General features: G+C 40.4%; 1 protein-coding gene across 9 annotated transcripts in view; it reads right to left on the bottom strand.

Annotated features, from left to right (window-relative positions):
• Positions 1-17,680, bottom strand: part of ACAP2 (ArfGAP with coiled-coil, ankyrin repeat and PH domains 2) — a 128,335-nt gene that overhangs the window by 39,766 nt on the left and 70,889 nt on the right. For 5 of the 9 annotated variants that reach the window (XM_065557454.1, XM_042843844.2, XM_065557459.1 and 2 more), the window contains 3 exons: positions 15,558-15,670; positions 3,445-3,496; positions 1,343-1,443 (listed from right to left, as the gene is read on the bottom strand). In XM_065557454.1, coding sequence (XP_065413526.1) covers positions 1,343-1,443; positions 3,445-3,496; positions 15,558-15,670 — 266 coding nt within the window. Of the gene's footprint in view, positions 1-1,342; positions 1,444-3,444; positions 3,497-6,981; positions 7,003-15,557; positions 15,671-17,680 lie in introns of all 9 variants that reach the window. The other 4 variants (XM_065557458.1, XM_065557453.1, XM_042843843.2 and 1 more) reach the window with 1 other exon arrangement.

Genomic DNA, 17,680 nt, shown 5'->3' with positions numbered 1-17,680 from the left:
CCTTGTTGCAGCCGTCTAAACAGACCAGAGTTCCTGAAAACACGAGCGTCATGAACCTTGCCCGGCCATCCCACGTAGATGTTGGTAAAACGTCCCCTGTGGTCCACCAGTGCTTGCAGCACCATGGAAAAGTATCCCTTTCGGTTAATGTACTGGGTGGCCTGGTGGTCCGGTGCCAGGATAGGGATGTGAGTTCCATCTATGGCCCCACCGCAGTTTGGGAATCCCATCGCTGCGAAGCCATCTATGATCGCCTCCACGTTTCCCAGGGTCACTACCTTTGGCAGCAGTACATCAACGATTGCCTTCGCTACTTGCATCACAACAACCCCCACGGTAGATTTGCCCACCCCAAACTGGTTCGCGACTGACCGGTAGCTGTCTGGCGTTGCAAGCTTCCACAGGGCTATGGCCACTCGCTTCTGTACACTCAGTGCAGCTCGCAACCGGGTGTCACTGCGCTTCAGGGCAGGGGACAGCAACTCACAAAGTTCCAGGAAAGTTCCCTTCCGCATGCGAAAGTTTCGCAGCCACTGGGATTCATCCCAGACCTGCAGCACTATGCGGTCCCACCACTCAGTGCTTGTCTCCCGTGCCCAGAATCGCCGTTCCACGGCATCAACATGACCCATTGCCACTGTGATGTCCTCGGCGCTGGGTCGCCTGCTTTCTGACAGGTCTGTGCTACTCTCAGACTTCAGGACATCACCGCGGTGCCGTAGCCTCCTTGCCTGACTTTTCTGCATCTGCCTCAGGGAAACCTTTATGATAAGCTGCGAGACGTTGAGAGCGGCCACAACTGCAGCGATGGTCGCAGCGGGCTCCATGCTCGGAGTACAGTGGCGTCCGCGCTGTCAATGACTGGAAAAGCGCGCGAACTGTTTTCCCGCCGGCGCTTTCAGGGAGGGAGGGCGGGAGTGATGGACGGATGACGACAGTTTCCCAAAAGCACCCTCGACTCATTTTGTTACCCAGAAGGCATTGCCGGCTACACCCAGAATTCCAATGGGCAGAGGGGACTGCGGGAACTGTGGGATAGCTGACCACAGTGCACCGCTTCGAATGTCGACGCTATCACCGTTAGTGTGGACGCACAAAGTCGAATTACTGTCCTTAGTGTGGACACACACGTTCGACTTTGCAATATCGATTACAAAAATTCGATGCAAGTAAAATCGAACTACTCTCGTAGTGTAGACAAGGCCATAGAATCATAGGATTGGAAGAGACTTCAAGAGGTCCTCTAGTCCAGAACCCTACATGGCCTTCTTGAGTTCCAAGTCTGAAACTGAAATGTAAAACTTGTGTTATATATGAACTTTAAAAAAAAATTACCCCTTACTTTGTTGGAGAGACTACCTCGAAGCAGAAACGTCTTTCTATGTCTTCGCAATGCTTAACTGTGCAAAGCCGCAAGTCTTCAACGACTACTGTGGGATTATCCTAGAAAGAGGTAAAATGAACAAAACAACTCAAGTTTATGGTGACAGGAGAAACTTACTGAAGCCACTGCTAGTCAACTGCTTTCCAATTTTTCCCTTTCATCAAAACAGATTGCATGTGATATCCATAGTAGGAGTTAAACATTATGTGTATGAAAATTTAATACAGACTCGGGAGAACACCCCTTTTCCTATAAAAGTAGACTGATTGACAGCTGACATTTAAACAGCAGAGTGGCTCAACTGAGTACCACTGTTTTTTCTGAGAAGACCATAATTAGCTTGCAAATCAGACGGAGAAGGGTCACAATTAAATTTGCCCACATTTCATTGCAAGTGCAAAATCAGATGCTAGGTTGAAGCTGCTTTAAAAATTTGGTCCATAAAAAAATAACAAAACCCTTAAAATAGCATCAAAGTATAATATTTGTTAAGGGTTCTAAGTGTGATTGTGGTACAACAATAATAATACTGCTCACAAAACATTATCATGAAGCAGTTAGGATTGCCACACACTCCCATACCGAACAAACCCCCAAAGGGAAAAAAGAAAAGCCACCTAATCAGTACATTCATTCTTCCTGTCCACCCACAAGCATATATCCAACCATTACCAGAGCCGCCTTACACAACAGACCACGCACCATGCCCAGCTACTGGCCACAAGACACTGGACTAGATGGACCTCTGTTCTGATCCACTATGACAATTTCTAACATTAACTCTGCCCCCTCCCGCCCACCACTTCTGCCCTTCTGCACACAATCCTTTATTAGACTCTTCTCCCCCAACACTAGTAATTGTGAGTGTTTGGTTTAGAAGTTAGTTGTGTGGGGAACGGAGAATTTGGTACAGGCGTATTTGCTGAAGGGAATGAAGAAGGTTAGCCTCCCTGGGCTGCAGGTGGTGCAGAGTTAAGGATGCTCTGCATGATCTGTGGTATTTCGTAGCTGTGAAAATAGTAAGGTGTGTGCTTGTGGGTAGAAGAGGGTGTGTGTGTGTGTGTTTTTTTATATATATATATATATATATATAAACGTAGCTTAACTTTTCATAGCCTTGCTTTTGTGGGTTTGTGTCAGACATCTTGTGTGTAGCAACCCCAAGTGCTTCACAACAAAGCTTTTCATGTATTCCTTTCCTATAATTTTTTTTAATTAGGGGTGGGAGGTGGATAAGTAGGCAGGGAGCAGACCAGTAGGGGTAGAAACATAGCTGTTGATGGCGCATCACAGAATACTTTGTCCAGCAGCAGCTGCACATAGCTTCTCTTGTAGGATAAAATCTGACCAAAGTGTAGCTTTTGACAGAGAAATTTGTATGTGGACCTGCCCACCTGCACCTCCCAATCAAACAAACAGGACTGCATATTCCTGACCCCAACCAGGTTTGTGTGCACACAAACGTTTTCAATTATAAGAAGAAGATTACTTAAAAAACAAAACTACCTATTGCACCAGATTTGCCCAGGTGCCACATCTCTCCCAAGTTCTATGAATACAGACGATGTTTTTAAAAGTGGTATCAGCCAACAATGAAAAACAAAACTGCCACTGACAAATTTAAACTAAAGCCCAATTAAAAGTCTTCCTATTACAAATTTCTGAATGAAAGTGAAACAAAAACTGCATAGAAAATTCAAAGGGCATAAAAACTAACCCTATATGAAATTTAACAGTGACCAGCAGCCTACTTTAGAGAAAAACAGGCGTTTGTGCTCATTTTAGAATGCGGCCCTACCCGTGGAATCACTATCATGAGCCTCAATGATGATAATGCGCACTTACGAATCACCTATCACTCAGGGATCTCAGAGATTTACAAAGCTGATATTGCCCCATTTTACAGGCGGGGAAACGAAGACAGAGAAATTAAGTAGGTTGCTCAAGGTCATGTTGCAAGTGAGTGGCAGCATCTCTCAACTTTCATTCCTCTGCTCTAATCAACAGACCCCCTAATTCCCATTAATCACATTCTTGGGTATTGGAAGTACAGTACCTACCTTAAATTTTTTCTGGTAAACAAGCTGATTATTCTGTATCGAAAACCAGCGTCTATATAAATAAAAAGACATCCAAACATTTAACTGATTTCACAGTGCTTACTGGTTGTAACAGATGAACATAGTATCTATGGAATCACACTGAATAAAAGTTCACAAAAGTTATGTCTCAGTAAGTCTTGACAAGTTTGCACAACGATGGTCTTTCATCAAAACAATGACAAAAGGAAAAAGAAAGACAAAAGAAAAGAAATTAAGCAAGGTTCACGTAAGTTAAATCTTACACAAGTGCATGCACATTATCACTATGTTAGTTAAGCTATTCATTCCAAAACGTTTACATTCCAATGTATGGTCACGTCTATATTTTATGACAAGCGAAATTGATAAATAATTTAAAACATCTATTTTAGTTTGTTTACCAATAACACAAACTATGAAGTGGCTGGAAGCTGAGAGGTTAGACATTGACTGAAATCAAGGCATGAATTTTTAACAGAGATAATTAAGCACTGGAACAATATACCAAGGGTTCTGATGGACTTTCCATTATTGGCAAAATTTAAAATCAAGATTCGACATGTCTCTAAAAGAACTGCTTTAGTTCAAACAGGGAATTATTTCAGGGAAGTTTCAGAAACTGTATTATGCAGGAGGTTGGACTAGGTGATCACTGCAGTCACTTCCAGCCTTAGAATCTATGAATTCCTCACTCAAATATTTTTGAGAGAGAAGTTTTAGAAAGTAACTTATGAAGTTGCTAATACTATTGCATTGGTGCCACCTCTTGCGATATATTGCAAGTTTTCTAGTATTTGGTGTTTCTTAAAGCCTGAGATGCTAGAATCAAGAGACTGCATGAGAATCAACTTTTTTTTTTTTTAAAGTGAGTTTCTAGACCCCGTTTTTGGAGAGAGAAGCGTGAAAACATGAAGCAAATGCACCCTGCCGGCTCAAATACCAGAAGGCAAATCAAAAGACTCCCAAAATTGCCAATCTTGTTTTTGGGGCCCTGACTCAGGGGTTTTGAATGCTTGGGGTTGGAAATCCTGCTACTACTCTGGAAAAGACTCTGCATAAGGACCCTGGTCCAAAACGTCTGATTCATCATCCGATCAGGCTACCATACAGGAAACATGACAAATGTAACTAACTGCCGCTCTGTTTCCTTGGGACGCAACCACTTACAGAAAAAAATAAAAACAAAACTAATTCAGTACTATAGTCAAAATTGGGCATACTTCTTTGATCAAGGTTTATTTTAATACAAGCCTGTGTTTTATATCTTATCATATTAAAGTGGTGATCACAAACATACTCATACAGTATGTCACTTATTTTGTGCTGCCTGTTAAGATGAGGAACAAAGTTATGTAAAGTGACATCAAAACATTGTCACATTATCCATGAAATTCTTTATTACTGATCTGACAATCTGATATTACTTATCTACTTCACTACAAATAGTAACAAAACGCCCCTATTTATTCAACCACCACAAGCACAAAAAATACTTAAGGAAGAACAAAAGAGGAAATAAGGTATAAAAAGAATTAGACTCGTGCCAGGAAATTTTTATTGTAAAACAGTTAGTACTTAGCCTGTAGAAAGTTGAGATTCTACCTTTTAACAATTATATTTCCAAATGTTGTAGGAATATATTTAGTTTCAAAATGCAAGATCTCCATTTATAAAATAAAGGTTAATTCTAAATGTGATTGAAATACTTATATCAAACATGGAAAGGATTTTTTCAAGTTATTAACTACAGTATATTTCAGTCACTGCAATTTAAAAGGTATCACCTTTACCATCTAAAAGGAATGTATTAATCAAGCATGTAACCCAATCATTATGTAGATTATTTCTAAGTAAAGAAATGGATAATTCAGCTACAAAGCAGGCTGAAAAAGGAAGATAAGCAAAGAATAAGTCTGAATTTTTGTACATACAACCAGTTAGATACATGAAAAGCAACCCCTACAAAGCAAAGGAAAGTGCAGCCCTGCCACAAGAGATAACATGCAATGGAGCAAATCTCTAAGAATCACTGTTAAATAAGTGTGGTGAGTTTTATGAATCCAACACACTCCACTTTACAGTTAACATTTAGTGAATCTCCACAGTGAACAAACTCCAATCTGGCAACCATGGTATATCTGACAGTATAAATGTACAGTATGTTATGACACTTGAGGTCTTTTCTTGGAGGTTTTCACACTGCTCTACCTACCTTTTACAAAAAGAAGTTAAATTAAAGAAGCCCACTCATTTAAATTTTTAGAGATGGGGAAAAAATTTCACCGAAAATGTAACCCTTTATTTGGTATAGTATATGCTATAACGAATACTCATTAACTTCTGGCTTTACTTTAGCCACAGATCTACGCCAAATGTGTGAGTGAATGCATTAGTATCATAGCATTTTTTGAAAAGTGACAGCTACAAAATACAGTGCATTAAGGTCACTCAGCACCACAGTGATTTCATTATTAAGGACTATCGAGATTTTTTTAGACCAAAATTTGGGCCTATCTTAAAATGGTTAAATCCCATTAGGGAAGTTCTCTGGTTTCTAATCCACACAGAGAAGGGCGTGGTCCAAAGACAAAACAGCCTCGCACCTCATGCCACTGTTCCTACATTATTTGGATGCAAGGTCCCTACTGTGTCCCTGGTTTGGAGACTAGCTGTATTGTAATTTGTAATGGTGTTTTAAACACACCATTCTATTACCAGAAAATAGGGGGGGAAGGGACATTTTGTGAGGGGCATAAAAAAATTAGTTTTGTTCCTGCTGGCTCGCTAGTAGCGCATAACTAAAATGATGCTGCTCCACAAGGCAGATATTTTGACATTAAATGCTTCTATATCATTCAAAGTAGCTGTTAAACAAAACGGCTAATTTCACTTCAACTTTATCCAAAAGAAGGAAAAATAAAATCAACATTTGCCAGTTAAAAAAACAAAAAAAATCAGCAAAGAGCGTTTTCAAATTTCTAAGAACTACAAGAGAGAGAAATAGAGCAATGAGAAGAAAATTTTTAAAATGACGTTAGTGTCTTTACTAGAAACTTAAATCAGCTTTAACAACTTTCAAGAGGGAGTAATTTTGTTTATTGTTTGACAGGCATGCAGCTGACTGAATCATCTAGGCCCAGAGAATTAAATAGAATGATTAAAAGAGAAACACTTGAAGTCCCAATCCTGCTCCCACGGAAGTCAGTAGCAAAATGCCCATTGACTTAAATGGGAGCAAGATAGCACTTTTAACATATATTCTGGTAAAGTCTGACAGTGGAGACTAAGTTTTTTGGGGGAGGGGTGTTTTAAGCTTCTCTGACTATAAATGCATCAAACCTTCTTATCAATTTAAAAGGTGTTGAGCAGCATGTGTGCTCTCAATTCATGCAAAATCCCTGTTTTCTTAAACAGACACTTTATATCCATTGCAAGTAATCAAAATGAAATGCAGGGTTAATGATGAGCTTTTACGTGCCAAAGAACATTGGGAAGGTATAAAAAGCTGATTGGTACCTGATGTGATCTGGCTTTTTCCTGTCATGTGAAAAAATGGGGTAGGATTAAAACATAAGGGAAAGGAGGGAAAGGAATGAAAATGCAAAATGAGCAAAATAAGTGAAGAATTAGCATGATATGAAAACCCAGCAGAATTCAAAGATAAGGTTTACAGTGCCCAATCTGACAAACTGCACAGAATATATCGAGAGTACTAGGGTTACCATTCATCCAGATTCTCCCGGACAGGTCCGGCTTTTCTGAGTTAAAAATAGCGTCCGGGGGGAATTTGTAGATGTCCGGATTTCCCCCCCCATGCAGAGCATGCGTGGCTGACAGGGAAGCCAGCCGGATCGAGCCACTCGCACGGGGCTCCGGCAGCCAGAGCCCCTCCTCCGCTTCCCCCCTCTTCTCCCCTGCAGCTTGAGATCACTCCCCTCCTTTCTCCCCGCCTCCCCCTCCCCGCATTCGCAGATCGCCGGACGTTCGCATCGGGCCTCCAGCAGTCTGGAGCTCCTGCCCCTGCTCCCCCTCTGCTGCCCAGTGCGCTGCTCCGCAGCACTCTGCGAGGGCGGGAACTGGGCTATGTGCTCGGCGTGGAGCCCGACACGCTGTTCTGAGCGGCACGGTAAGGGGCCAGGGGGGTTCTGGAGGGGGCAGTCAAGAGACAGGGAGAGGGTTGGATGGGTCGGGGGCAGGGGTGGGGAGAGGGATCGGAGCAGTCAGGGGTCAGGGAGCAGGGGGGTTTAGATGGGTCGGGAGTTCTGGGGAGGGGGTCTGTCAGGTGTGGGGAGTGGTTGGATGGGGTGTCGGAGTCCCGGGGGGTCTGTCAGGGGGTGGGGGTGTGGATAAGGTTTTGGGCTGTCAGGGAACAGGTAGGGGGTAGAGTCCTAGGGGGGCAGTTAGGGAGGGAGGTCTTAGGAAGGGGCAGTCAGGGGACAAGGAGCAGGGAGGCTTAGGTAGGGGGTGGAGTCCTGGGGGGCAGTTAGGGGCAGGGGTCCCAGGAGGGGGCAGTCAGGGGACAAGGAGCTGGGGGGGGGTGTTGGGGATTCTGAAGGGGGAAGTCAGTGGGCGGGAAGTGGAGGGGCAGGGGCAGGGCTCCCACCATCTTCTTTTCTGATTGTTGAAATATGGTAACCCTAGAGAGTACTATTCCCTAAGGGGTTTCTTTCCACCTACCACATTCACTCACATATACACCACTGATAAAGAGTGAAGGAATTTTTGTAAAATATTTAATTTCCAGGAACCCAAGTAATTTTCCATAGAGTGCATCACTCTAAGAATCAAGTGTGGTTTCACTTTCTGAACCACTGAGGAAATACGTGTGAATATCTTTCAGTACATATACCGATAACTCTTACTCCAGCAGTAATCTGCATACCCCTCTTTGCACGCTTTCCATTATAAAAATATTACATTTTCGCTCCCATAGCCACTGAAGTCCACCACCATGTATATGAATACTCACAGAAGTACTATACAAGATTTCAAAATTTTTAGCTCTTAATACTTCAAAAAGAAGGGGCACTGGATACAACCCCCACTCCCCTCAAACACACACACACACACACTTACAGAACATACAATCACACAAAATAAAAATAAAGGGAGGAACACTCAATATAACAAATAACATTCAGAGAATGTCACCTAGTTGTTTTGTCTTGCTCAATAAAATAAAGTTACAAGGCAACAATGTCACATTGAGTATAGATTCCATGATTTGCCTGGCAACCCGTCCATAAGTTTATTTATGAATCTTATATACCAAGACATGCACCATCATCAGTATTTGACAGCTAGCACTGCACTGATCTGCTCCACACCCAATGAAAACTTACAATAGTATTTGATTGCCTTTAATCATCACTGGTCTTGAAAATGTAAATCATTATTTTATTGGGAAAAGGGGACTTGCCTGTAAGCAGATAATTTCCCTAAAGAATCCCAAAAGCTGTCAACTTACTACTACTTACATTTCCATATGGTATTTTCATCCAAGGTAATATAAACTTATTTAATTAGGGCAGCATCCATTTGATAGTTAAGGAAAAACAATGGCAGTTTTTAAAAAGACAGTAACGTAAAACATCTTGGAAAGTTTAGAGCAAAATGTTTTTGTAAAAAGTGCCATGATTTTTACTCCAATGTATTTTTAGGAAATAAAAGTTACAAAGAAGTATTTTAAAAATACTGGGAAGATGTCAAAGTGCTAATTGACAGGAACTGGATGGAACTGGCAATTACCCTTTTTAAATAATTCCAACTGGAAGAGCAGCCTGCACTTAACAAGAAAGAAGATCAGCACTGCAGAAGGAGACTCAGAAAAGTACATTTCAACAACACTTTCTATGCAAATTCTATATTTTCCCCTAAGGTGTTTTTGTTTTGTTTTATTTCACATGTGCATGCGCAAATAACTTATCTTAAAAAACAAAAAACACTATGGAAATTTCCTGCACTTCCCCGAGTCTCGGGTTGCAGCTCTGAACTTCTTCAGATGTATAAAGGCATCAAAATTTCTAAATGCTTTCTGCTTCATTTTACATTTTTACATACAAGACATTTAAAGAAATAAACAGCACTATAGTCATGTGTTATATGCAGCCAAATGACTGGAGACATTCTAATGTCATTTTCCTTTAATACACTCTAAACTTTTAATCTTAACTATAAGCCTCACCCATCAGAATCTACAGAAGTTTCTAATATCTTCATCACTTACTGGCATTATTGTCATAATGCCAGACAGACCTTTTTAATTAAATTAACACTAAAGTCTCTGCATCTGTGGTTTAAAAAAAAAGGAAAGAAAAAAAATGAAGAATTGCACTGCAGCATCAGTACTAATCCTAAAAAAATGCCACATTAAAAAACAGTCTTAGCTTCTGGCAGTAATGTTAATTGTAGAGCCAATAAAAGTGCTCTGGAATATAACATTTGATTCCTGGCTAGCTCTGGAATCTCAGTAATATGAACACAAACCAAAAGCAAATCTTTTGCCCAGGAGATTGCACAATACATGGAGACAAACTGGCCAGTTTGGGAATTAAAGTAACCACACACCAGAAAATAGGAGAGCAAGGGAAAATTTCCCCCCTTTTTTTTCTTGACAGAATGTACATCATTGTGATAAAGTGTGATGTCACTGTAATAAAAGTGTAAAACTGGTTCTTATGTCACCTTTCATATTTCTAATTACATTTCAGTGAGATGTCCAGTTTCTATATGTAAACAATGCATTTTATCACCTCTCATTTTAGACTTCAGAAACAGATAAAGTTACTGCATTTATGCCTAAAAATGCAGCAAACTTAAAGTTAGAAAAGTACTTGTAAATGAAAATAAAGTAAGAAAAATATATTTACAACAAATGGAAGAAAGGGGAACTTGATAATGAATACAAATCAGAAGTTAGGAATTACAGAAAACTGATAAGGGAAGCAGAGGGACACAAGGAGAAATCCATAGTCAGTATAGCTAAGGCAGTAAAGGAGATGTTAAAGTATATATTAGGAACAAAAAGAATCCTAATAAGCGTATTGGTCCATTACTAGGTGCCAATGGTACAATTATCAATAACAATGCACAAAATGCAGAAGTGCTCTATAAATATTTCTATTCTGTATTCGGGGAAAAACATTTGATGTAATCATATCATATAACTACACACTTTCCATTCCACTAGTAGTTCAGGAACATGTTAAACAGCAGCTAAAGTTAGACCTTTTTAAAATCAAGACGACCAGATAACTTGCATCCAAGAATTTTAAAGGAGCTGGCTGAGGTGCTTGCTGGACCATTAAGGTTGATTTTCAGTAAGTCCTGGAGCACTGGGGAAGTTCCAGAAGAAAGCTAATGTTGGGTCATTCTGGTAACTCTTTAAATACTGGCACAAGACATTATAAGCCTGTCTGTCTGACAATTGATAGCAGGCAAAATGATGGCATAGCTGATATAGGACTTGATTAATAAAGAATTAAAGTAGGTTAATATAATTAATGCCAGTCAACATGGCTTTTTGGAAAATAGATCCTGTCACACTAACCTGATTTTTTTTTTTTTTAGGATGACATTAAAGTTTGGTTGTTAAAGGGAATAGTGTTGATGTAATACACTTAGACTTCTGGGAGGCATCTGACTTGGTACTCTGCAACATTTTGATTAAAAACTAGAAGATATAAAATTAACATGGCACACAGCCAATTTTAAATCCATTTAATAACTGACAAGTCTCAAAATGTAGTTATAAAAACAGAATCATCATCAAACAGGTGTGTTTCTAGTGGGATCTGCAGAGATTTGTTATTGGTTGAATGCTATTTAACATTTTTATTAATGATCTGGAAGAATACAAAACCAGCACTGATAAAGTTTGTAGATGAGACAAAAATTAGGGGAGTGGTAAATAATGCAGCAGACAGGTCACTGATACAAATCTATCTGGATTACTTGGTAAGATGGGAGCAAGCAAACAACATGCATTTTAATATGACTAATTGTAAATATATCCATCTAGGAACAAAGAAAGTAGGCCATACTTACAGGATGGGGGATTCTATCTTGTGAAATAGTGACTCTGATAATCAACTGAACATTTGTTCTCAGTGCAACGCTGTGGCCAAAAAGGCTAATGCAATCCTTGGATGTATAAACAGGAGAATCTCAAGTACAAGTAGAGAGATCATCACTAGTGAGACCCCCTGCTGAATACTGTGTCCAGTTCTGGAGTCTACAATTCAAGAAGGATGCTGATAAATTGGAAAGGGTTCAGAGAGGAGTCACAGGAATGATTAAGAATCAGAAACATGCTTTATAGTGATAAACTCAATCGACTCAGCTCCTTAAGGCTAACAAAGAGAAGGTAAAGGGGTGACCCAATTACAGTCTATAAAGTGCTAACATGTAGAACAAACAAGGGGCTCATCAACGTAGCAGAGAAAGGTCTAACATGATCCAATGGCTGGAGGCTGAAGCTAGCTAAATTCAGACTGGAAATAAGATGTACATTTTTAACAGTTAGATTAATTAACCACTTGAACAACTTACCAAGGGTCGTGGTGGATTCTCCATCACTGACAATTTTTATAGCAAAATTGGAAGTTTATTTTGGAGCAGTTCTCTGGAGGTCAGACTAGATCACAATGGTTCCTTCTGGTCTTAGAATCTGTGACTGAAACAACAGCCACCTTTTCCAAAGATTCATAGATCCCAAGGCCAGAAGGGCCCATTGTGATCATTTAGTCTGACCTGCTTATTTCCTTTTTAAGAAAGGAGAAAATGGAGCTAGTTGTAGACACTGATCAAAGTAGACAAATGACTGTATAGTCCATAAAGAATTTTTAATATAATTTACTACTGAAAATAGGACACTAAGATAAACTATTAGCTAGATTATACAAGAGAAAGAAATCTGAATGAATATAGCACAAAACCTACAAATGTCCTATCCTGACTCAAATACTAAATGCTGTGATGCCTTATACAGTCCATCACATCTGATCTTCCTCATTTCCAGAGGGATTGTGGGACATTCAGCTAGGCTTTCACACATGGGGAGATACGTATCAGTATATAAGATGAAGAACTGCGGTGTTAGGCTTACTGTATACTTACAGGAGGACTAAATATGAAAATATAAACAAATCCAAGATTTAATTTTCCAGTGAAACCAAGAACGTTCAGGCTTGCTGCAGAGCGGTTTATTTCATCTCTCTCTAATGGGGGGTATTTTCCACAGTTGCCATTGGTTAGGTTTGTTTCAACAGCATAAGGTCAGCTCAGCAGATCTGTGCTGACAGGATTTCATTGCATATCCTCCTGAAATTATTAATGTGGCCTCCATATGTTTATTTTATATTGGCATCTTAAAATATTCAACCAATTGAAATTATATCATCATTCAGGTACAGCACCTACGTAACTTCTATCAATAGCTATGAAACCATGAGGCAAAGAGCATATTTGTCAGCTATTTCCCCCATCATACAATTGCTGTCCAGCTTCCTTCCTTCCCATACAGTTGGGTCTTTATTAGCACCGCACTCAAGGATCTAGGCAAAAGAGAAGCTAAAGTTTTGGCCATGCAGACTCTCAATGAATGTGTATTTCCCTCTCCCTGTCCCCATAAGCACCTCTCAACAAGGACTTCTAGTGTGATACCTGCAAGCACTAGAAGGGCCTGATTTAAAACCCAGCCAAGTTAATGGGAGTTGTTCCATTGACTTCACTGGAATTTGGATCAGGGCCCAAGCACCCAAGTGCACTGCCTTAAATCCCCCTCTCTCAAGCCTATGATGCAGTAACCATGACAATGACCCCGTCTGTCACAAACCAGACCCTTTCTCGAGCACGGACTCTCTCCTAAAACGCTAGGGTTCAACTTAAACAGCCATGAAGCATTGAGTCCCAACCCTTCCTCTCCAGTCTTCTGGGCTAAACATGGAAAGGCTACGAGGGGGATTTGAACTCCAGTTTGCTGCCTGACAGTGCAACACACAGCTCTCAGCACTGGTCTGGGCCAGACCCAGCTCAATGCATGCACAATGATTAATCCCAAGCAGTCAAAAGACAGAAAAAGCCACTGTGTTAGCTACAGTGAAGGTACTGCAGTGGCACTAATCTAATAAATGTAGGACCAATCACAATATATACATAAAGATCTAATGTATTTATTGCTTTAGATTTAAACAGTATTAAAGAGCCACCTATAGAAAGAGCAGACAATTAAGTCTTACATCAATGTAAATGATCAACAGCAATTTGAATATATATATATAAAATCATATGAGGAACAAACTCATCCACCAGCAAACAATTAAGCCAAGTTGAAAAGTAGTATGTTGCTTTTCATGAAAAAGCCTTTCAATCAGTTCAAAATTTCAGATTTCCCCCCTCCACACACACATTTTTTTTTTAAGAGAAAATGGATCAAAATAACAGTTTCATTTAAATCTGAATAAAAGATTTTGATTCAGTTTTGGCATTTCATCCTCCTTTCTGTTTTTGAAGGACAGGATTGGTGAGGAAGTGAAAAACAAACAAAACAAAACTGTTCTATCTGAAACTAAATGGAAGTTTGTTTTTATTTTTCTGTTGAAAAATAGAAAAGTTTTGAAGGAAAAAAGTGTTGATGAAAATTATCATTTTCTTTGAAAAAACATTTGTCACTGAAAAAATTGACAAAAATTCTGACTACTTTTATAAACAAACAGTAACCAATTAACTCTGCCATCCAGGAAATCAAAGCGTGAAACAGCCCTCTAACACCTCTGGTAGCCTACCCTTAGTCTCCCCCAAAACAGTCATAATCTGGAGATATTTTAACCATGGGGGAGAGCAAGTCCTAGAGTATTGGGGCCCTTGCAGAGAAAACCCTACCAGCAATCCCCTCTTTTATAATGAAAAAGATCCAGCCGATGTCATTTAATGTTTTAAAACTGACTGATGTTAATAAAAAAGATCTATTCTATCACTGAACAGCACAAAGTATACGCAATTCCCACAACATACTCCAGTATGCACAGTCACTCTGAAGCACAATAGCATACAAATGGCTTAATATATGCACTGGGGCAATGCTAGGGGCGCATGACAACGAACAGGAGCACTGAATGGTCAGGGAAAGGATTTAAAACTGCAGAGTTGTAGTCTATAGTTTAGCGTACATGCTGGAGGCTCTCTCATTTCCCTCTAGAACTGCACTCCCTTGACATCACAATTGAGGTGCACCAACAACTGAGAAGAGCGTGTAAATAAACTGTAAAATATTAAGAATAAGATTTAATTTACGAACTTACCCCAAGGAAGATTAAGTTACAGCAAACTAAGACTACTTTACTTTTCAACGAGAGCATGTGGGAGGCAGGATAACAGGCTAACTTGTGTGCATTGACTTCACCCCTTTCATTGAGTCGCCTTAGCTTTCCCCATGTAGACAACGTGGATATTAGAGTCCCTCAGTATTACACACACACACACACACACACACACACAGTATATTGTCATTTAAACCACAGGTCTTTACACATTTTTATTTCCCCAGGGTTTATATTTATAGATAATGACATTGTACACAATCACGAGTTATAATGCTCCACCCTGCCGATCAACTCCTCCCCCTGCCTCGCAGCGCCTCCTGCACACCACAGAACAGCTGTTCCGCCACCTGCAGGAGGCATTGCTAGGGAGGGGGAGGAGCAGGGATGGGGCAGTGGGGGAGAGGTGGAGTGGGGTTGGAACCGGGGGTGGATTGAGGGCAGGGGTATGGATTGGATCTGGGGTGGAGCAGGGGTTGAGCACCCCCAGGGAAAAATCAGAAGCTGGCACCTGTGGCTTCTATGGATTTCAATAGAAGCTCTGAGACGAGGACGTGCAAAGATCAGGCCCTGTGCTTGCAAACAAGCAAGAAAACAAAACAAGAAATTTCCTTGAATTCTGTACAGTCACTGCAGTAAATATAACAGGCCAAATGGTGCACCAATTTATGCTTCAGGCAACTCTGTGGAATTAATGGGTTTTCCAGGGTTCTAAATCAGCCTAATAATCAGTATGGTTACAAACCATAACAAGGAGAGTTTTTGAAGTCTTACCTGTTCCAAGTCTTGAAAGCATTGCTGGCTCGCTTAAAGAGATACCCTTCCATAACAATGCCATTGGCTGCATCTACATTGTATTCTAGCTTAGTATCATCACTGGAGAAATCCTGGTATTTAAAAAAAAAATTAAATTTCAAATGCCGCTCAAAACATTAATTTCAAACTGTGCAAATATTTGGCAATGACATCATGCTTGCAATACCTATTGATTATTCTGCAACTATTAGGCCCACACACAACATTAAGAATGTGAACTTTAAGGCACTAGAGTCAATTTTATTTCACAAAATCTATACATGTCATAATAGCATTATATAATAAGACACGGGGAGTTTTACCAGCCATATTTACAGATACTTGTGAAAAAGAGCATCATTCTATAGCTTAATAAACTGCACATCAGCAGTGGGCAAGTGTCAGAAAAGCCAAGAAACTGAAAATCAAACTGAAAGAAAATATGAAAGCTTCTGTAATTTGATTAAAAGCAGAGCATCCAACTGTCTAGATACAAATGAGTGACTGAGTAACAATACCTGAACTAAGAGTATATTACCTAGGGAGGTGGTGGAGTCTCCTTCCTTGGAGGTTTTTAAGGCCCGGCTTGACAAAGCCCTGGCTGGGATGATTTAGCTGGGAATTGGTCCTGCTTTGAGCAGGGGGTTGGACTAGATGACCTCTTGAGGTCCCTTCCAACTCTGATATTCTATGATTCTATGATTCTATATTTTCAGAAAGTTGCAATCAATCAGAAATTGTGATAACCACCATGCCTTTACTGGAACGTTATATTTCACAGCAACACCACGCTCAACATTGTATATTTGTGTTTTGTACAGAGTCCCCCATCCCACAACCCTATTTCTTTTATTATCCCTCTGCTTTGATTACATCTGAATTTTAGTGTCTGTTCTGAATTTCACATCTGATATTTTATTAATAGGGTGAGATTTTCAAAGATGTCTTAGGGATATGAACACTATTCCCAATAAAATCAATAGTAAATAAGCATCCAAATACACTAGATGGCTGTGAAATTCATATCCCGAATTGCCCTTTGGAATCAAGACTGAACTCTCAATTATGTATCAGATTATTCAATAAATGTATGAGAGGGAAAACACGATGAGCAAAGGAGGACAATATCTGGCTAACAAGTCTGATAGGACTTCTCCTCAACCTTGCCGAAAACACAAAGCTAATGGAAGTTGAACATCCAGAACACAAAATAAATACTTCACAGGGTCCACCGAACAAAAACATGGGCACGGCTGTCAAAGATACAGCCAATGGATTTTGGAATAATAAGCACATATCCCAAAACAATTTCTGCAGCGATACAAGATGCATCTTCATTTGAAAGGGAACACAATGACCCAACCACTCCAAAGTTTTTTCCCCTCTTCTGCCCATCAACCCTTCAGTCTTGCTTGCTTTGATATGAGGTAGCTGCTCTTATTCCAGGAGTTAGTCACCTGTAGACCTGCAGCATCCTTGTGCAGATGTTGGTTGACTTTTTGGAAAAGGAAAGAGATAGCTGAGTATCATCAACCTTTTATTGGCCACTCACTCTCCAAATGGTCTTGCATGGATACTGAAGAGGGAGACTAGGATAGGTCCTTAGGTGAGGGTTAGGGGGTGAGAGAAAGGAAGAGAAGCAGTTGTCCATTCTCTCTGCACCCGGTTAGGGAGAAATGATTGAAGCCACTGTATTGCTACACAGGATTGGGCCAAAAGAAACCTGATGAGGTTCAACAAGGACAAGTGCAGAGTCCTGCACTTAGGACAGAAGAATCCCATGCACTGTTACAGACTAGGGACCGAACGGCTCAGAAGCAGTTCTGCAGAAAAGGACCTGGGGTTACAGTGGACGAGAAGCTGGATATGAGTCAACAGTGTGCCCTTGTTGCCAAGAAGGCTAACAGCATTTTGGGCTGTATAAGTAGGGGCATTGCCAGCAGATCGAGGAACGTGATCATTCCCCTCTATTCGACATTGTGAGGCCTCATCTGGAGTACTGTGTCCAGTTTTGGGCCCCACACTATAAGGAGGATGTGGAAAAACTGGAAAGAGCCCAGCGGAGGACAACAAAAATGATTAGGGGGCTAGAGCACATGACT

This window comes from Chrysemys picta, chromosome 9 (assembly GCF_011386835.1).
Source record: "Chrysemys picta bellii isolate R12L10 chromosome 9, ASM1138683v2, whole genome shotgun sequence".
Classification (NCBI taxonomy): domain Eukaryota; kingdom Metazoa; phylum Chordata; order Testudines; family Emydidae; genus Chrysemys; species Chrysemys picta.
This window is presented reverse-complemented; position numbering and strand designations above follow the sequence as displayed.